General features: G+C 39.0%; 1 protein-coding gene across 7 annotated transcripts in view; it reads right to left on the bottom strand.

Moving 5' to 3' along the window:
• UNC5D (unc-5 netrin receptor D) overlaps positions 1 to 22,578 on the bottom strand; it is a 554,235-nt gene that overhangs the window by 230,287 nt on the left and 301,370 nt on the right. For 6 of the 7 annotated variants that reach the window (XM_054499220.2, XM_063668623.1, XM_054499221.2 and 3 more), the window contains exon 2: positions 16,047 to 16,265. In XM_054499220.2, coding sequence (XP_054355195.1) covers positions 16,047 to 16,265 — 219 coding nt within the window. Of the gene's footprint in view, positions 1 to 16,046; positions 16,266 to 21,032; positions 21,121 to 22,578 lie in introns of those variants that run through there. The other variant, XM_054499224.2, reaches the window with a different exon arrangement.

Raw genomic sequence — 22,578 nt, 5'->3', positions numbered from 1 at the left:
CACTAAAAAGTAGACAAACAACACAAACAGATTTTTTTCAAAAGAAGATATGTAAGTATCCAACAAAGATAGAAAAAAATGCTCAACATTACTAATTATAAGGAAATGCAAATTAAAACCACCATAAGCTACCACTTTACCCCAATCAAAATGACCATTATTAAAAAGTCAAAAAATAATAGATGTTGGCATGGATGTGGTGAAAAGGGATTACTTATATACTATTGTAAGCGTAAATCAGTAAAACCTCTGTTGAAAACAGCATGAAGATTTCTCAAAAGACTAAAAGTAGATCCACCACTTGATCCAGTAATCCCACTACTGGGTATCTACCCAAAGAAAACGAAGTCATTATATCAAGAAGATACTTGAATTTGTATGTTTATTGTACCACAATTCATAATTGCAAAGATAGGGAATCAAGCTAAGGGCCTGTCAACAAATAAATGGACAAAGAAAATGTATTATATCATGGAGCACCACTCAGCCATAGAAAAAGAATGAAATCATGTATTTTGCAGTAACTTGGATAGAACTGGAGACCATTTTCCTAAATGAAGTAGCTCAGGAATGGGAAACCAAATACTGCATGTTTTCACATATAATTGAGAGCCAAGCCATGGGTATGCAGGGGCATACAGGATGGTATAATGGACACTGGATTCTCAGAAGTGGGGCGAATTGGACAGGATGAGGGATATAAAACTACTTATAGGGTACAATGTACACTATTTAGGTAACAGGTACATTAAAAGCCCAGACTTCCCCACTATACAATTCATCCATGTAACCCAAAACCACTTGTACCTCTAATGCCATTAATTTTTTTGTTTGTTAGGACAGAAAGCAAGCTGGAGTGGAGCATGCATATTAGAAAGTAAAGTTGAGCAGGTAAAATGGAGGCACTAGGCTCTGGAGAACAGGGCTTGCTTTATGTTTTCCTCTCTGGGCAAATAGTTGATGAGCTCCTTTAAAGAGTAAAAGGCGGGAGAGAGAACATCCATCAATGCATACAGGTAGGAGGAGGTAAAGCGACTTTAATATTCCAGAGCTCCTATATTGCAGAACAGGGAGACCTATTAAAGCAGAATACAGCCACACTTCGAGAAGTGGAGTCTCACCAAGAAGCATTCAATAACCTTTAAGGTAAGAAATGTGTTTAAGCATTTTACCCAGCTGCTACAAGAAGACACATTCATCTCTTCAGCACGTAACATATTCTCCAGAATGGACCATAGGGTAGGCCACAAAACAAGTCTCAAAAAATTCAAAAAAAAAATTGAAGAGGACAGAATACTTCCAAACTCATTCCTTGAGGGCAGCATTACCCTGATACCAAAACCAGACAAAGACACAATAACAACAACAAAACTACATGTCAATATACTTCATAAACACAGATCCTCAATGAAATACTAGCAAACCAAATTCAATAACACATTAAAGGATCATTCACCATAATCAAGGAGGGTTGATCTCAGAGAGGTGAGGACACTTCAACATATGCAAATCAATAAACATGACATATCATATTAACAGAACCAAAATAAGAAAAAGTGATCATTTAAATAGATGCTGAAAAAGCATTTGACAAATTTCAACATCCCTTCATAATAAAAACCTCAAAAAATTATACATAGAAAGAACATACCTCAAACAATAAAGGCCATATATGACAAACCTACAGCTAACAACCTACTGAACAGAGAAACACTGAAAGCCTTTCCCCTTAATCTGAAACACAACAAGGATGTCCACTTTTATATTTTCATTCAACATAGTACTGGAAGTCCTAGCCAGAGCAATCAGGCAAGAGAAACAAATAAAAGGCAACCATTTGGAGAGGAAAAAGTCAAATTAGCCTTGTTTGTAGATGACTTGATCTTATATTTAGAAAAATGTAAAGATTCCACCAAGAAACATTGGAACTGACAACCGAATTCTGTATAGTTGCAGAATACAAAATCAATGTACAAATATCAGTAGCAATTAAATATGTTAGTGGTGAATAATCTGAAAAAGAAATCAAGAAAGCAATCTCATTTATAATAGCTCTCCCCACCCCCCCACCCCCCACAAAAAATACCTGGGAATGAACTTAACCAAAGACATGGAAGATCTCTACAAAGAAAATGATAGAACTCTGGTGAAAGAAATTGAAGAAGACATACACAAAAGTAAAGATATTCATTCCATGTTCATGGATTGCAAGAATTAATATTATTAAAATGTCAATACTACACAAAGCAATGTACAGATTCAAGACACTCCCTATTAAAATACCAATGACATCTTTCTCAAACATAGAAAAAGCAATCCTAAAATTTGTATGGACCCATAAAAAACTCTGAATGGCACCAAGAACTCTGAGGAAAGGATAGTATCCTCAATAAATGGTTCTGGGAAAACTGGATATCCATATACAGAAAAATGAAATTAGACCCTTATCTCTCACCACATACAAAAGTCAGATCAAAATAAAAACAAATCTAAGATATGAAACTATGAAATCACTCAAAGAAAACATTGAAGAAACTCTCCAGGACACTGGTTGAGGCAAAAATTTATTTAATAAATCCTTAAAAACACTGGTAACCAATGTAAAAATAGACAAATAGGATTACATCAAGCTAAAAAGCTTCTGAACTGCAAACGAAATAAACAACTAAAAGACAACCCACAGAAAATGAGAAAATATTTGCAAACTATCTATCTGACAAGGGATTAATAACCAGAATATATGAGGAGTTCAAACCACTCAATAGCAAAAAACAGAACAAAAGATTTAAAAATGGGCAAAAGATGAAGACCTGAAAAGACATTTATCAAAAGGCCAAAAAATATATTTTAAAATAGCCAAACATCACTAATCATCAGGGAAATGCAAATCAAAACCACATCTCACCCCAGTTAAAATGTTTTGTGTCAAAAAGACAAAAAAAGGTAGGTGCTAGAGAGAATGTGGAGACAGAGAACACTCATACACCATTTTTGGGGGTGTAAATTAATACAGTCATTATAGAAGACAGTATAAAGGTTCCTTGAAAAACTAAAAATATATCTTCCATATGATTCAACAGTCCCACTACTAGGCATATATATCCTTCTAAAAAGGAAATCAATATATCACAGAGATATCTGCAACCCCATGAATCAACCTAAGTATCCATCAGTAAAGGAATTGATGAAGAAAATGTGGTATATATATATATATATATATATCAAAGAGATATCTGCAACCCCATGAATAATCAACCTAAGTATCCATCAGTAAAGGAATTGATGAAGAAAATTGAAAAGAAAATTGATGAAAAAAATATATATATGCATATACCATGAAATATTATTCAACCATATAAAGGAATACAATCTTGTCATTTGTAGCAATATGAATGAAGCTCGAGGTCATATGTTAAGTGCAATAAACCAAGTACAGAGACAAATATCCCACATTCTTACTCACATGTGGGAACTGAAAAAGTGGATCTCATGAAAATAGAGAGTAGACTGGTGGTTACCAGAGGCCAAGAAGGGGGATGAGGAGAGAAGACAAGTTGAAGAATGGGTAATAAAATACAGTTAAGTAGAAGGACTAAAATCCAGTGTTTGACAGTTCAGTAGAGAGACTATAGTTAACGATAATCTACTGCATATTTCAAAATAGCTAGAAAAGAGGAATTTGAATATTCCCAGCATAAACATAAGTTTTTGAGGTGATGGATATTCCTATTATCTTGATTTGATTATTAGCCATTTTATGAATGTATCAAAATATCACATGTGCCCCAAAATATGTAAATTATGTATCAATTAAAAAAAGGAATAGGTTCAAGCTAATGGGAAGCACTTTCATTTTTTTCACTTTCCTCATCTTATAAGAATATCTAAGCTATTTATTTTTTTCAGCTTGGAAATGAAGACAAGCACCATCTCAAAATGGTTCAGGGTTATCATGTTTATAAAGTAGTGAATGTCCAAATCCAAAACACAAAACTTGCTATGATTTAATCTTGGCACCATGGTATTTTAAGAATACCCAGGATTTTTTTTCAATAAAGTATTTTAAGAGATTTAGACATGGAAGTGACTTTTATGAAGGAAGAAGTTGACACTCACAGGTCCTGAGAGACAGGAGGCACAGCAAGCCACGTAGAGCCACATGGGGAAGCATGGGGGTCTTTCAGGAGGCAGAAGTGGTAGGGGAACATGTGGCCAAGGGCCTTTCCATTGTGGTTTGCATGGGAAGAAACAATATGCTGGGACTGGCTGCCTTGCATAATGTCAGTGGGCTCTGTGGTGTTGTTGGTACCCGAGTTGTCTGGTACCTAGTCCTGGGGTTAGGGTAGGGGAACAGTGATCTGGAGTATAAGAGCTCCATAGAAATGGTGGTTAGGGGTGTGGCCTCTGGATCGCTTGGTTTGCATATGAAAGGAAAACTCACAGGCAAGTTGTTTGATCTCTCTAAAAATTTGCCAGCACTGGGCAGAGCAGTCCCTACAGGGTTAGCAAGGCCCCAACTAGAAAACGTGGTCACATAGACAAAGAGAGCTGCACATTGTGCTTTGGAAAGCATAAACAAGGGGCCAGGGCACCCCACTATGAAGATTATATCTCGTCTTACCCCATTCTTGTCAGTAGGTTTTGCAACCCCTCATTCAGGCTAACCACAGTTGGGAGGAAAATGCTGAAGTCAAGATTTCAACGTTAGGATGGCTCAGTTACCAGCAGAGGCTCCCCATGTGATCAGCAGAGCAAAGTGCATATAAAACAACTGCTCTCAAACACAGTATTTTCCCAACCAGTGGCATCAGAGTGGCAGGCTTCTTTAAAAGGCCACAAGTGACATTACCATCCCACAAAAGGTATATTATCTCTCTAGATTAGGCCTGCTTCTAACATGAGGTCTTCAGTTTTATCAAACCATCCCCTCTAAAAGAAGCCTTGGCAAATCATGAATTCTTTGTATTATATTTTCCCCCACCATAACAAGAAATAACTGTTGAATAAGACAAACAATTTTTTAAATACATTCTTTCTCAAATCCTCACTGATCAAATGATATACATACAAATACACATTTACATAGGCAGTATACATGTATACATACATACCCATATACACATATGTAATAGTACATGAGTGTATACACATATATGCATACATATACATGATATATTCACAAATGAGAAATATCCAAGGAATGCTGCTTTAAGAAAATTGCTCTTCTGTATCTCTTCCTCCACTGAATTTCATTTAACAGTGTTCCTGCAGAAATGGCTATCTACTTCAATATCTCCAGAGATGGCAGCCAACTTGTTCATAGAAAATGCTACAGGGGAGCAGAAGTTCCAGGCAAATAAAAAATGGCATGTCATAAATAAGAGTAGAATTGTACCTGATAAGTGGCATAACTCTAATAAGCATAGAAAAGTCCAACCCTTTAAATTATTGTGCAAATTATAACCATCAGCCTTTGTTATGGAGTAGAGTCTTAGAGAATATACAAATATGACTATGGTACTGATATGCTAATAAGCTTTCTAGGCCATTGGATGGTTTAGTTGTAGATAGACTAATGTTGGCAGCAGATGAATAATTGCTCTGCATGTACTAAACATAACGGAGCAGCACAGAACTTCATCATTTGTCAGCTTTATTTGTTTAAATAAGAAAAATGCTGACAGCAGTTATTGCTATAATCCCCTTATTTATCAGATAGAAAACACTAGTTACTCTTAGCAGGTCTAATCCTGTTGGGAGACTAAAAGTTAGAGGATTTTCAAACTAATTGAAGGTATATGCTTCACTGTGCAAGGAAGAGAAATGTAAGAGGAGGGAAGAAATGGAGAAGGGAAAATAAATAAAATGCTTTATTTCTGGTCAACTTTAAATAAAAGGGTGACAGTCATAGTCTAAGATCCTAACTTGTTCTGTACAAAATAGATAATTCTGGAATAGTATTTAACATTCAGTACCACGCCAACCCCAGCTCGGTGCCTACCAACACCTGGCCCTGAGCTTTTTATCCACCACTCATTATTGCACTGAAAAAGCCGTCAGCAGCATCCTGCTGTGGTTACTTTTTCCAGCCAGTTCTCAAACACACCTGGTGATGGGCACTTGGGGAGGAATTTGACACAGTTCTCAAGTGCTTGCCTCTCCACTCAGCCTTACTGCTTCAATCATTTGGAAGTTCTCTGTAGTAGGATGCTCGGCTTACCAATCGGAACCAATGGATTCAAGAAGGAAGTGAGAATCCCTCCCCTCTAAGATGTTTCTCACATCCCCAACCATACAGAAGCAGTAAATGACCAGCTAACTAGGTTTTGGTAGAGTGGTTTATCTCGTCCCAGTCTTGGTGTCTGCTTTCCGGGACCTTTTCAGTTCAATGTTTCACTTTCTTTGTAACTTATTGTTCACATTATAGCGCTTCATGATTGGGGCTGAGAAAATGAATATTCCATTTTTTGTAGACAAAGTCCCAAAGAATTATTCCAATACAACTTCAAGAGTAATGCAGGGCCTTGCTCAGTTCTCTAGGAGAGAAACAAAGCAATCAAATTCTCTTGAAAAGCAATAGACTTTTTTTTTCCCCCCTGGAGACAGAGTCTTGTTCTATTGCCCAAGCTGGAGTACAGTGCTGAGATCTCAGCTCACTGCAACCTCCACCTTTCAGTTCAAGCAATACTTGTGCCTCAGCCTCCCGAGTAGCTGGGATTACAGGAATGCGCCATCACACCCACCTAATTTTTGTGTTTTTAGTAGAGATGAGGTTTTGCCTTTTTGGCCAGGCTGGTCTGGAACTCCAGGCCTCAAGTGACCCGCCCACCTCAGCCTCCCAAAGTGCTTGGATTACAGGCATGAGCCACTGTGCCCGGCCTGAAAAGCAATATTCTCTTATATTCAAGAGTTTTCTTGAAAGAACCATGAACTCCCAAGGTTTCTCAGCCCCTCTGATGCCTGGATTTGGCTGAGGTATCCTCTCTTACTCTGATGTCTCCTGAGCAGACAAAAGCCCTTTCAGGTGGAAAAAGTGAGTCTTCCACTTATGTAAGGGAATGTTTTCCACTTGTCTCTTACTGCTTCAAGATCAGAGCATCGAAAACTATACTTCAACAATGAGATACTCCCTCATATTTTGAATAACACATTGTTATTATCATTATTAGTTATATAGTATTTGCATGGCCCTTTATTTTTATTAATACCATCACAGCCGTTTTGGTCTTTTATCTTAACATCGTGTCACTATTATTTCTATTTTTTAGTATTATTATTTTGCCACAGGTCCCCTACGATAAGCAACAGATCAAAGATATCATAAGCTTTACGACATGTTTTGCTGGAAAGACAATTATTGAGCACCCTGTATGTGTCTGTCACTGTGTTAAGTGCTGAGGATACATTGACAAGCAAAACATCAAGATCCCTACCCTCAAGAAGCTTCTGGGTTGGAGGGGGAGACTTTTTTTTTTTTTTTTTTTGAGACGAAGTTTCACTCTTGTCGCCCAGGCTGGAGTGCAATAGCGCGATCTCAGCTCACTGCAACCTTTACCTCCCAGGTTCAAGCGATTCTCCTGCCTCGGCCTCACAAGAGATTATAGGTGCCCACCACCACACCTGGCTACTTTTTGTATATTTGGTAGAGACGGGGTTTCACCTTGTTGACCAGGCTGGTCTTGAACTTCTGATCTCAGGTGATCCACCGGCCTCGGCCTCCCAAAGTGCTGGGATTACAGGCGTGAGCCACCCTGCCCAGCCCTGGAAGGGGAGACATTTTAACATGCTCCAACAATGCCCAATGTGACAACAGCCATGACACCAGAAGCACAAGCTGCTACGAGATCACACAAGAGGCTGGGTGCCATTCTACCTATGACTTGAAAGCTGTGTCCTTATTAAATATACAGCCTGCCTTCTAGACCACAGCTCTGGGGACTCTTTTATGGACACATGTATCTCATACACATTTGAAGTTTCAAAACTGACAGATAGGGAAGAAATGTCATGGAACTGTACCTCCATATCTTGAGAGAGCTTAGATGTCTTTAGGCCAACATAGTACTGAAATAGTAAATTAAATACAGAAATGAAAAGGCAGAACAATGTTTCATTTTACTGGCAGATAATTAATTAGGGCTAAATGTCTTTTATCACTTCATCTTAGCAACAAGATAAAAATGTATCTTGACCAAAAATAAAATAGTTATCCTTTGAATGTGCATGTGCGCTATGCCTAATGAACAGTCTTTTGTTTTCCCAGGATAATAAGCACTCCACGTATTCCTCAGAAGCACCGTGAGTTCAGTCTTAAGTACAGAAACAAAGAATACACCCAAGCTCTCCAGTTTCTTCCACACAAGAGATTAGAATTAATCAGCTCAGAGGTATCTGGTAAAGGAAAGCAAATTAACTTGATGGTGTTGTCTGACAACAGCAAGAAGAGAAAGTTAAGAGGCGGAAGTGGACATGAAAGGGTTGTTTCGAAAACGCATCCCATGAATGACTCACTCCCGTGTCATACTCACAACATGGTGGGCAACACAGTCATGATTTCCAATCCTGTTGCTTCAATCAATTGACTTTCCATTCCTGCAGTCACTGAAATCATCTCCTGCTAGTAGCTTATGGCCTGAGGTCAGGACATATATTGTACCACTTGTATCACCCACAGTGCTACTATCAGAGGCGTTCAAACCAGAGCAACTCCATTTTGAGTGAGGGCTAGGAAAATGAGGCTGGAACTTGCAGGGCTGTGTTCCCGCAAAGTTATGCATTCCTAGTCTCTAGATGTTGATGGTTAGGGGAACAAATTAATAATGTTTACTAAACAAACCCAGACTTGGGAGCCTCCAGATATCCTGGACAAAGGCGTTCCTAATTTTGCTTTAAAGATAATATCGATTCTTGCAAAATATAGTAATTAAGAAAATTAATCCTTTATCACAAACCCTTGTAGCAGAGCACATCTCCCCACATATACAAGCACTATACCTAGAGTGGATGTGTTCCTCCTCTTACTTTCAGGAACATCCTATCCTATTCTGTCTATGGAGTAGCTGTACTTTCAGCACTTTACTTTCTTAATAAACTTGCTTTTACTTTGCACTGCGGACTTTCCCTGAATTCTTTCTTGAGCAAGATCCAAGAACCCTCTCTTGGGGTCTGGATCAGGAGCCCTTTTCTGTAACACTGCCATGGACTCTGAGGGTAACATAGACACACAATGCGACCTGAATGATTGAATCACATGCAAGTAAGGCAATGTTACTCTAGAAAGGGCAAATACTTACCTGTCAATATTAGCCCTGTTATGTTCTCAGAATGCAAAATTCTACAATTATATATTTGTTTTTTGAATCATAATCACCAGACACTTGTCTCATTCAAAAAGAAGAATAAAATAGCTATTTCATATTCATCATTTTGAGGGATAGTCTTGACTGAGCATTTGCTGTAAACTAGCCCCTGGGCTAAGCATGTCACTTGTATTAGATGCTAGGTGATGATGGATACAATTATCACTGCCATTTTACACATGGAGGAACCAAGGAGCAAGGAAGCTCAATTCCACATCCACCTGAAAAAGTATATAAATGGAGAGCCTGATTTCAAACATTGCTTCCTCTACACCAAAACCCATGTTCTTAACCATTAGGCTAGCCTCAGGTTTCTTCCTCTCTCACTCTCTCTCTCTCTCTCTCTCTGTGTGTGTGTGTTTTGTTTTTTATAGATCTTTATAATTATTCGTTGTTTTTTTTTTGTATTTTTTTTGAGACGGAGTCTTGCTCTGTTGGCAGGCTGGAGTGCAGTGGTGCGATCTCAGCTCACTGCAACCTCTACCTTTTGGGTTCAAGTGATTATCCTGCCTCAGCCTCCCGAGTAGCTGGGACTACAGGTGTGCACCACCACAGCCAGCTAATTTTTGTATTTTTAGTAGAGACAGGGTTTCACCATGTTGGCCAGGCTGGTCTTGATCTCTTGACCTTGTGATCCGCCTGCCTTGGCCTCCCAAAGTGCTGGGATTACAGGCATGAGCAACCGTGCCTGGCCTATAATTCGTATTTTAAATCAATGTACACACTTCTTAATGTGTGAACTGAAGAGACTGGTCAAGAATTTAGGCTTTGAGACAGATGTATGGTCGATATCAGACATTATTAAATTATATAAAGTGATTAGCTGATTTCTATCACTACTAAGGATGCATGAGAGTAAATAATCTTCTTATTTCCCTTTTGTAGGAAAAGTTAAATTAGCTATAAGAAACAAGGCCTTCTTACTCTACCAGTTTATGTAGGAATTCCTAACATTTTCCTGAAAACCTTTTAAGAATATGTCAGTCTTCTCTGAGAAGTAGAGTGATGAACAAGATGAAATCTAAGGTGGGGAGGGAGGAGGCTTCCATAAAAGTGAGTTTGAAACCCACAAACTGTCAATAAAACACTTGAGAGATTATTTCTGTGTTATGTGGCCTAAAATATATGCTTCCCAAATGTACTTTAGTGATTTGTGAATCATCGAAGATACTTTCAAATTAATGGTTTTCTGGAAGATACTATATTCAAATCCCCATCACCAGCATAGCAACATTCTAAGACATAAACTTTTAAGATTTAATACATTTTTATTTCTATTCTTCTCCCTTTTCTCGACACAATCCATTAACCTTTTATCCCCAGAGAGTGACTCCAGTTGTTTAAAAAGGAAATCACACACAATGAGGTCCCTGAAATGAAATTCTTTAAAAAGAAAAATATTAGTTTACTGGAGTTGAGACTTTCCCATAACACATTGGAATACACATTATTTCACTCATTAGAATTCGATATCTCTGAGGTGGAATAAGATAAGAGCCACGGTGTGTTGTTAAGAGAATTCCTATCTTTATCGAACAATAAAGAAGTGGTTTAGCTTATTGATAACTCCAGCTCCCCACAGGCCACATAATCTTGATTGCCAAGATACGTGTGGTTTGTGGTTGTTTACTATTGTGTGTATGATATACGTGTGTCTGCCTGTTAGATTAAAGCTCAATTTCTGCGTTACTGCATACGCCATCCTTTTCACAGGGGCACGATTCCTGGGTTGAGATTATTTCTCAACTCTGAGCTTCCAGATGTTAACAGAAGAACAACACAAGGAAGACGAGTTCCCATATTTCCAAATGAAATGAGGCAGAACAAATGAAAGAGGATCCCTTGGCTAGTGCAGAGAACTGCAAGTGTACATTACTAAGAGGTATAGCCTTGTCTGTGCAAACACAGTAACTCATGTCAAATAAATTGTACTTTTTGCAGGAAAGAACTCTAGCTCTGGGTTTTCCAAGCTAAATTGCATGAAAACACACAATCTTTTTTCTTCTTATTTGAACTGTTAGATGACAGGGCCAAATTACCAGAAAGACCAAAGGCAGTTTGCAGCCTTTAACAACTGAAAGGACTTATTGCTTCCAATTTAGGAACACAAAAGATTCTGTGTCTACTCCAAACACTCTCAGGTCCTATGCATTTCCCATTAGTTCTGTGAAGACAGAATGCCTGTAAGTAAAAAGAATTATCAAATTTCTCTAGAATTTCAGAAATGGAGATTATGTTGTCCAAAGAGACATAAGGAGTTACTTTTGGCAGGACTTAAAAAAACAGGGACAGTTCTCTCAGTCTCTCTGGTCAAATGTGGTCCCACCGTTCTTGGCTTCTCAGTGTCATTCACTCCTATTAGACTGGCAGGAATTATTTTACGAATCCAGTCAAAAGCCATTAAGTCTGTAAAGGTAGTCAAATCCTGTTTCCCAGCTCTGCCTTCGAGAACCCAAGGGAGGTAATGCATCTATTTTTCAATACCTGAGGCCATTTTGTTTCCAAGCTAGATTGCATTTAGGTATTGTTTTGGGGTATAATATCTCCACTCATCTTGTTCTTGTTTCCACAATTCTACTATTAATACAGAGCTTAGGAAACATAATTGCAGTGTGTGGCGGATAGTGATTTTCTAACTACACAGAAGAAAACTGTTTAGGGAGAGACATTTCTTTCACATTGATTCAATCAAAATGACTTGGAAGAAAAGGTTGTGCTTATAAAGTTCTTTACAAAAAGGTAACTGCTAAAATTTAAGTCCTTTCTCAACAGCATATTTTTAAAAATCGGTATATAATATCCTCAGATTTGGTCATTTATGAATTTTTTGATCTGCTCAGTTTCTTTGAAATATGTCTTTTATTGGCTTTCTTTTTCTTTTTTTAAGGAAGCAGAGAGGAGGAGATTTCTACACGGAGGTAGAGAATGTAATCAAAAACGCTATCCACATGACATGGAGTTGCCTAGCAATGCTAGGGGAATTAAAAGGGGGAAGAAATAACAAAACAGAATGTAGTGAAATTAGAAGAGGGTGCACTGTTGAATTGGCTTGCAATACTTCAAGAGGTCTTTATATGAGAAGGGATATAAGATTTTTCTAGCAGTGGTAAAAGAAATGGCTGATCATTTTACAATATTCTTTCTATCTTTCATTTGGAAGAGTTTGCCCAATGGGATTCGGCTATTTTGAGTTCATTGCTGGGCAAAATCTAGGACAGAGACATCTGATGATAAAACATACAGCCCCAGTGAGCCACTGGTATTTGAGTCCTTTTTAGTTGTACTAATTGAGCAAAAGACACAAGCCTGTCATATTCTGCCATTGTTTTGTAGCCTTTTGCTTATATGGTAGATGTCATTCCCTTGGTTGCCCTCTCCCAAATTCCAGTGTCTTCCTTTGAATTTTTAATGTCAACGTAAGTGAGACTGCTGTTGTCTCTGACTCAATCTCTCCCAGCACCAGGCCTCTCCATCTAGGTCTCTCCTGGGTCCCAGCCTTGGGAGCACAAGATCAGAGACGTTCCTGAAACCAAGATTCAATTTGTTCTCTACTTTCCCCATTGAAATGCCAAATCCTTTCTTCAAAATGAAAACTGTATCAACAATCCTGGAAATGTCTATCATTGCTTGCTATAAACTTTTGTCTAACAGTGCCAGAAACATGCCCAGATTAAAGGATTGGCTTTTATGAAGATGGAAGAAATGGTCAGGAATAAAGAAATTCTAAAATGATATATGTATAGGATGATACACACGGGTGACTGAAACCCTAAATAGATTCATAATGCAAAATGATGAGCCATGTACTTCAATCCATCCTTATGTCAGCAAGAAAACTTGTCAATATTTTGATTTGGGAGAAAAGTATAGAAATCTACAGGCAAAGGTGGCTCATGGTGTTGAAGAAATTCATCTGAAGGAGAAATCAGGAGATCTGGGTCCTTGAAACAGCTATGCTATGAACTCATTGTATCTCTTGAATCTTAACATTTTTAATGTATAAAATAGGGCTGTTAGATTATCACTAAGCTCTCTCTCTCCCAGTTCTTACATTTAGATTCTAGGATTCTACACATGCTTTGGTCTGAAGAACATCTCTAAAAGGGGCACTTTTTTTTTTTTTTCTTCCTCCTACTAATTCCAATTTGAAATGAATAGGGAATTATTATAGAGTTTTAGGTGTTTCTCTACTTTTTGGAGTTTTGAATTTATACTGCAATCCTACAGTAGTTCAGAACTGTGTAATGATTAGCACACTTTCTTTGCATGTAAATAAGATGTTTAGTCCTTGGCCCTTCTCTTTATTGATAGAGTTTTACCTACAGATCTTTTTGAGATAACTTTTTCCTTTTGCTTTGGAACACAGCATCCCCTGGTAACTTCTTTTCTCTTTTCCTTTTTTTTTTAGACGGAGTCTTGCTCTGTCACCCAGCTGGAGTGCAGTGGCATAATCTTGGCTCACTGCAACCTCCTCCTCCTGGGTTCAAGCAATTCTTCTGCCTCAGCCTCCTGAGTAGCTGGGACTACAGGCACCCATCACCAACCGTGGCTAATTTTTGTATTTTTATTAGAGACAGGGTTTCACCATATTGGCCAGGCTGGTCTCAAACCCCTGACCTTGTGATCTGCCCACCTCGGCCTCCCAAAGTGCTAGGATTACAGGCGTGAGCCACCTCACCCGGCTCCCCTGGTTACTTCTTTGCCGGAGGCTGATACTCCTATCCCTGTCTTCTGAAGAGGTATATCTCTAGGTCTACTTCCTTTACAAGTAGACCTAGTTGACCCTTCCTCTCTAACAGCTCTTCCACCACATGGCTTCATTCTTTCCTAGTGATTCTCAAATCTACTCTTCTACCTCCTAATTCTATCAAGTTCCAAATCTACATCTCTTCATTGTATACCACAAGCACTTCAAATTTAGCTTGTCAAAACTATGATCTCACATTTTTCTCCTTGTTAATGCAATTACTTATATTCTGGTTGTTATTTCTGTAGCCTCCCCACTCTTGAACCAGTTCTTACCTTCTCTCACCTGAATTATCCATGTCTGTTAGCTCCCTTGTTCTGGTTTCTGCTTACCAACGTTTCTTCCAGATTCATTTTTTAAAGCAGAGCTCCAGTCACTGCATACCCGTACATCAATATGATCAATCACCAGAACCAAAATACCCATAAAACTAAGTGAAGGACTCCACACTCTTATTTGAGGCCTTTCATACCATTGACTAAACTGAGTTTTCTAGCCACTGGCTGCTATTCTTGTACATAAATTTTATATTTCAACAAAATCAAACGTTTTGCTGAACGTATACTAGGCTTTCTTCATTGACTAATGTTTGTGACCTTCAGGCCACTAAAACTCCTCTCTCCTCCATATGGTGTAGGATCAATTATGCCCATCTGACTTACATATTCATCAATGTCCCTTTCAACCGCTATCAAGTCTACAATACCTTTACTGATAGTCCTAGTTAGATGTGATTTAAGAAACAAATCTTCTGTAGAATCAGATTCTTCTTTTCAGATATTTATCCTAACCTCATCTGCACAGAATTTATGGGCATATTTGTCTTATCTCTGTCATTATGTGTAAAGTTCACCCCTATGGGCTATTTTCTTACCTATCTCTGAATACTCTGAAAGGCCTACCTTGTTATATAGAATATCGTTGCTATTTAGTTAATAAATTAGGCTGATTTGAAACTTCAGAGTTATACTGATGTTTTCTGACTTATTCAAAAATCTGATATCTAGTGAGTTGACCAAGTCAAGTAGTTGACCATCTAAAAAATCAACAATCTAACGTGTGACCAGATTGGATCTTGTCTGAGAAAGCAAAGTTCAGAAGCATAGATTGTTTCTGTCAACATGAAAATATAAAAGGGTATACATTTTGAAGGCTTTGAGTCAAATTATCTCACTTTGACATCCAGGGCAAGCACTTTACTTAATCTCTTTGAGCCTTAGTTTCCTTGTCTATAAGAAGGTAATAATAGCATTATCTACTGCAGGGGACTGTTGAAAAAACTGAGCAAGATAAATAATGTCTGTCAAATGCTTAAAGCCTGATATATAGTGAGTGGTCAATATGCATTAGTTAGTATAATCATAATTTCCATCATCACCACTTATCAGCCAAATTCACCAATAATTTACTAATAATGTAAAGATGGTCCCACAATTCTTTCATATTGGAGATCCTGCTAGGATATGGTAATCTAATTTGGGATCTGCCACTACACCATAGTCAAAAAAAAAAAAAAAAAGGGACTCAGAAACCACCAAATGCGGAGAATAAAGTGCAAAGAAGAAAATCTAGGAAAGATTAAAGAAACTCAAATCATGCTGCTTAACCAGGGGTTTGATGCAAGATTTAATATTTGTCCTCAAAAATATTCAGAATTCTGCAAACGAAAACAGTGATTCCCTGGTTTATTTCCAGTGATAATATTAACTTTCATACAAAATTTGGTGTTTAAAGTTATCTACATCAAGAAAAAAATGCCTCTGCATCATATTGGAAGGGACTACCAAGGCAGCTGTAAGGTCATTTGAAGAAAAGGATTGCATCTTATTGCCTCATTCACACAAGGCAATGGGGGGTGATTTCCAGTCTTTCCCAGAGACATAACCACAGGAGAACCTGAAGAGTCACCACGGCTGCTTCTGACTGCTGCATGCTCCTACCTGAGCTCTTGTCCAGACTCTCTTCAGAGACGTGCTCGTTCTGATGGACCCACTCGCCGTTGCATTTGAAGAATATCTGCATGGCTGGCCTCGCTTTGCACCTGAGTGCAATAGGATTGCTCTTGATAATATAAGCATCATCTGGCTCCTCTATGAAATGAGGCAGTGTCCCAGGAGCTGATGGGATGGATTCGGGAAGGGCTTCGCCATTGTCAGTTCCTGTGAAATCAAAAAAGACGTCAGAACACAGCCTACATTGATAGCACATACACCAGGACACAATGGCAAACCCGCACCAGCTCTAAGATTCTGTGCTGGAGAAATCTTCACTTTATTAATAAAGCATGCTTGTAGAACTGGTGTAGATGAATTATCTTCTAGAAGCTGAACTAGGAGGATATGGTAACACAGCTAGCCATGGCTTCAGCGTTATTGGATGAAGCATAAGAATGAATAGGACACCCCTCAAATTTCTGTTTTGAATCTGAGCATCTTTGCAGAAACAACTGAGATAAACATCTGTGAGGTGAGAGGCTCTGGTGAACGGTTACCTCAAACGGCTAATGACAACCCCAGGCTGCTTCAAAACTTTGAAAAAATGGTGAGAATAGATGTTGCTCTCCCACACATGTATGTGAGTAACAGGGATGATGACAGAGGATACTCAGCCATAAAATATGGTCAAAAGATTCCAAATGGTCTGCTTTCTTTACGTATGAAACGGTGGAGATTGTCTGGCAATCTGTCTTGGATCTTGGATAACTCACCAGCTCACTGCCCCTTCAAAGGAAACATGATTACATTTTGCTTGCCTCTGGCCCACCCTCTGCCCCCAGCAACCTTCCGCTGGTGAGAATGAACACAAATCACTAATAACTCTGAGCTTATAGCCAGTAGTTATAATTACATTTGATCAAATGAAAGGAATAAACTGGACTCTCCCCTAACCTTAGGAAATGGAGGAAGCAATATAAAAAGGGAAGCACAGGAGGGAAAACTGTACTTCCCTGTTTCTTCACACAGTGAGCAAAGACTTAAGTCCCAGGAAACTGCCACAAAATGAAAGGCAGGAGGGTGTGATTGCTGAGCACAGTGGAGAGGACAAGGAGGAGTGGCATCTTGTACCCTCAAAAGGCCATTCTACTGTAAGACCAAAGAAAGCAAATATTTCAATAGCAAGATTAACTGCCCTAGAAATGGTTGTTCCCATTGAGACCAACCAGTCTTTAGGATGAAGTGGAGGAAAACTACCTAGTGAACCACTGGAAGAACAATCTCACTGTGATGGTTAATACGGAGTGTCAACTTGATTGGATGGAAGGATTCAAAGTATTGTTCCTGGGTGAGTCTGTGAGGGTGTTGTCAAATGTCAAATTAACATTTGAGACTGTGGGCTGGGAAAGGCAGACCCACCCTCAATCCAGGTGGGTACCATGTAATCAGCTGCCAGCATGGCCAGAATAAAAGCAGGTAGAAGAATGTGGAAAGACTGATTGAGACTTCTGGCCTACATTGTTCTCCCATGCTGGATGCTTCCTGCCCTCGAACATCGGACTCCAAGTTCTAAAATTTTGGGACTTGAACTGGCTTCCTTGCTTCTCAGCTTGCAGACGGCCTATTGTGGGACCTCACCTTGTGATCGTGAGTCAATACTTCCTAAGCAACTCCCTTTTATATATACATCTATCCTATTAGTTCTGTCCCTCTAGAGAACCCTGACTAATGCACTCACCCATCAGATCCAACTCTCTGAAGAGAGTCTGGGAAAGGGATGCATCTTGTGACCTCACCTGCTTTCTCCATGTCATTGATGCAGTTGTGACCAGAGCCTCTTACTATTCATGCTTAAGTCAACAACCCAAATCAGGAAACATTGTCAATCGTAAACCTAATTCATTAAAAACAGGAGCATTGTTCTGACTGGGCGCGGTGGCTCACGACTGTAATCCCAACACTTTGAGAGGCCTAGGCAGGCAGATCACTTGAGGTCGGGAATTTGAGACCAGCCTGGCCAACATGGCAAATCCCTGTCTCTACTAAAAATAAAAATAGTATCCAGGCATGGTGGCACGTGCCTGTAATCTTAGCGACTTGAGAGGCTGAGGCAGGAGAATTGCTTGAACCTGGAAGGCAGAGGTTGCAGTGAGCCAAGGTCATGCTACTGCACTCCAGCCTCCAGCCTGGGCGACGGGGTAAGACTCTGTCTCACTTAAAAAAAAAAAAAAGAGTAATGTTCTGTTGAGGAACTACAGGAGGAATTCTTAAAAGTAAAAAGAGGTACAAAGGCTCAGACTTCAAGAGGTATTTTGTATAAGGAAGAAAATAAAAGACACCGAGTTAGTAAATGGTTCCTAATGACTGGGAACACACATGCATAGTTTGCCACTGGAACAAATTAAATGTAACTGTAACTTGATTCTTCCAAATAAGATTTTTTTTCCCATTAAATACATCAGCTTAAGGGGAGGAAAAACAGCCTCACATAACACAGAGTTTAAGAGACTATAAGCCTTGAAATGTATTTGCAATGGAAAAGCTAACTCACGTTTAAGTAATTGTCAGCATCAAAAAATTGTAAAGCAAATATTCTAAAAAGTAAGGGCAAACAGTTTATGTCAAAAGTACAATAAAGTCAGAAAATAAAATGTGTATATGTCACAGGGAGTAAGAGGGGTTTCGGGGTAGAATCTCAGACGTGGTTTTTTAAAGATATTTTAATTATATTTAAAATAGATTTCATAAAATAAACCACATATTAATTTGTTTTGTTACTGAATGCTTATGCCAATTTCTATCTTCAACAAATACCAAGTCCCCTCAGGCTTTTGTAAATCCATACGTTAGAGGAAATGACAAAAGTATTAAAAGATTTTATATGAGCATCAACTGCTTACACTCCTATTAGGGGCTTTCGTTCTGTCCAATTCATTGTTCAATTCATAAAAGGGCCACTTGATAAACAATACATACCCAAACTTATAGTGGTAAGCTGAACAGACACGTACAGACGTGCAATCTGAATGATGCATTTTTGCTTTACTAGTAGCAATGCATGAATATGTCTACGATCTGGCATAAATAAATGCCAAATAAATAAAGGCACTAGATCATGTAATAGATCAAGTTCTAACCATTCAACTCACAAAACACAGAGAGATCTAAAAACAATTAGGTTCCCCTCCTCCCATTTTAATAAATATCCTTTAGATAAAGCAGCACATTCAGCCTGCATCTGAAAGACAGAGCAGCAGAGTGGAATGGACAAGCCTGAGGGTAACTGTCCTAGCTACCCGAGGATCCCCCTTAAGGATCAGTCAATCTTAGGCCAGGCACAACTCATGCCTGTAATCCCAGCACTTTGGGAGGCAAAGGCGAGAGGATCACTTGAGCCTAGGAGTTTGAAAACAGCTTGGACAACACAGTGAGACCCTCTTCTCTATAAAAAAAATTTAAAAATAAAAAAGTTAGCTGGGTGCATGCATGTAGTCCCAGCTACTTGGGAGGCTGAAGTGGGAGGCTTGCTTGAGCTCAGGAGGTAGAGGCTGCAGCGAGTCAAGATCACACCACTCGCACTCCAGCCTGGGTGACAGAGAGAGACAGACCCTATTTCAAAAATAAATAAAGAAAAAAGAATCAGTTAACGTTCAGAGGATGATAAAAAGGGTGGAATGTAACATTACATTTTTATTATTACATAAATACAAAAATTGTTGGGATCCATGAAAATAAGAAACGAAGGAAAATGATTTACTAGAGTGGCAGTGGGAAGGTGAGGGATTGTAGGTATATATTTGTATATATATCACTGTTTATTTGCATCCGTCTAAAAAATGAGGTAGGTGAAAGTAAGAATCTTTTTTTTTTTTTTGGCTTTGTATAGCGAAGTGCTGGGAGTGGTTACTGCCTATCCCTGTACCCTGCCCCGCCTTCCCACACTCCAAATTCCACTCTGGGTCAGGCTGTCATTCCTGGTGCAGCAAAGCCCTGCCCAGTAGGTGGCTGCCCTCCAGCAAAAGGGCTTAACCCCCTCAGCAGGCTGCCTCTCCAGGAGGACACCCCTTCCTCAAATTCCACAGGACGATGACTCACCTCTCTCTCCCCCTCTCCAACCCATACTTGCCAACCATGCTCAGCCCTGCCTGGTAGTTTTGAACTGAATTCTTCAGAAAATTGTCAATTCTTTCAGTAAAAGGGAAGGATAGGGAAGAAAGAGGAACAGGAACTGAAGTGGAAACTTTTAAGGGGCTTGTAAATTGCTGACAGATTCTATTCTTTGGGACAGAGTGGGAAGAGGTCACTTACTTTAATAAATAGTTTTATGCAAGACTGCATGAATGCTTTTTTTCCTTCAAGATAAATTTATTCATAATCTCAACACATATGCCACAACTCCACTTTATAATTCAAAGAAAAGTTTTAAATTCTGGTAGGACAAATGGCTGGTGACTGATCCAGCCATCTGCCTCCTTCCACACCACATTCACAGCAGAGGCTGGAAAAATCACAGACCCTGATGACCTTCTTGCAGGTCAGCATGGTGAGGTGACACTGGTTTAGCACATGAGTCATAAACAGAAGCTTCTGTGAAAGCTTGTATTTCCCTGATATAAAGAATAGGTGTGACCAGGCACGGTGGCTCATGCCTGTAATCCCAGCACTTTGGGAGGCGGAGGTGGGCAGATTAGCTGAGGTCAGAAGTTTGAGACCAGCCTGGCCAACATGGTGAAACCCCGTCTCTACTAAAAATACAAAAATTAGCCAGGTGTGGTGGCACATGCCTGTAATCCCAGCTACTCAGGAGGCTGAGGCTGGAAAATCACTTGTACTCGGAAGGCGGAGGTTGCAGTGAGCTGAGATCACACCATTGCACTCCAGCCTGAGTGAAAGAGTGAGACTCTGTCTCAGAAAAAAAAAAAAAAAAAAAAGAAAGAAAGAAAGAATAGGTGTGGTTGGTACTGTCCTTTCTCCTGTTTGTTCCTGCCTTACCTGGGGAAGTTCGGGAGGAAAAGTCCAACAGGAACCCAGAAGTTCCAGCACAGACATCACTGAGAGCTTTAACTAACACCATGATCATCCACCCCCAGATAATATATTACAGCTTTTTTTTTTTTTTTAAACAATCCCTACTTATTTAACGCTACGGATAGATTTTCTGTTATTTGTGGCAGAAAACGTTCCTCACTGATACAGCGGCATCTTCCTTCTTACACAAAGCCAGCACTCCAAGCTTCACTTAATTAAATCCTAATGCCATCAGCTGTTCAGGAAAGAGCCTTGGTAGGCTAAGGAACGTGGAGACTCCGTTAGCAGAAAGTCAAAATAAGAGCTGCCATTTACCAAGTGACTACAGATTGTGGTAATAAGCCTTCTACACGGATTCGGTCATTTAAGTGACACAGAAACTCTCCGAGGTGGGTGTCATTGTGCATCTGAGGAGATGCTTTAATTATCTGCCTTGCCTAAGGCTGCACTGACAGTAAGTGGTGGGCTCAGAACTTGAATGCAGGTCTCTGACTCCAGCCACCTCAGAATTCCATTTTGTTTCAGATGAATGGATTCTTATAAGTCTGATACTCTAATTTAGTGAATGCCTGTCGCAGGGTAATAGTGTGCAGTTCATAAAACCAAAAGATGGTATAAAAACACACATTATCTGTGAGTCACTTCTTCATTTACAATAAGTATGACATTTACCTTAAAGATCATTTGGTTAACCTGTCAGCTGGACTGCGATTCCAGGTCAGGATGGGTGTGTTAGGAACCCCTCCCAGAGAAGGCCCTGAGAAAATAAATATTTTTGAGAGAACTAGTGTTCTACCAACTATATTTAACTGACTAGACATCCTCACCAAAGTCAGAAATAAAGAAGTCAAAGAATAATTGTTTGAGAATAAAATAATAAGAATTTTTCTGTGTTTCATTTAGAAATAAATGTTTCTTTTAAAGCAGGAATATTTAACAACTAAAATTCCAATTAAAATATAAGGACGTGGTGAACATTAGCAAGAAAAACAACTGGGCGAAAGGCACTGCCATTCTAATAGGGTTAAGCATAATAAACTGCCAATATTTTATCATTTGATGTGTTGTATTTGTAATGCAATTGGGAACACCGGGGCCCACAGTCATCCAAAATTGGGATTCATAAAATCCTGATCCATCAGATTATTGTTTAAGTGAATTTGAGCATCAGGAGATTTTGAGATGTTCTAAATTATTTGTATAATCTTTTCTTGAGAGGACATTACTTTGAAATACATATCACTTTTTTTCTCCTTTTCTGTCTCCAACGTATGCTTTTCTTTTCACTATACTGATATTTGTTTCAAAGTGTAAACAGGGACCACACCAAAAAGCAAAGACTAAATCTGCTAAAACTAAAGAACTTTACATGAGAATCAAATAACCTGACAAGGTCTGTGTTAACTCTGTGACCTTGGGTGAATAACTTAACCCTGATGTTGTTCCATTTTTCTCATTCACAAAAATGGATGACTAAAATCTGTTGGTGTTTTGTGATGTTAAAATATGT

Source organism: Pongo pygmaeus, chromosome 7 (assembly GCF_028885625.2).
Source record: "Pongo pygmaeus isolate AG05252 chromosome 7, NHGRI_mPonPyg2-v2.0_pri, whole genome shotgun sequence".
Taxonomy (NCBI): Eukaryota; Metazoa; Chordata; class Mammalia; order Primates; family Hominidae; genus Pongo; species Pongo pygmaeus.
The sequence above is the reverse complement of the archived record's forward strand: the minus strand, read 5'-3'. Positions and strand labels throughout refer to the sequence as shown.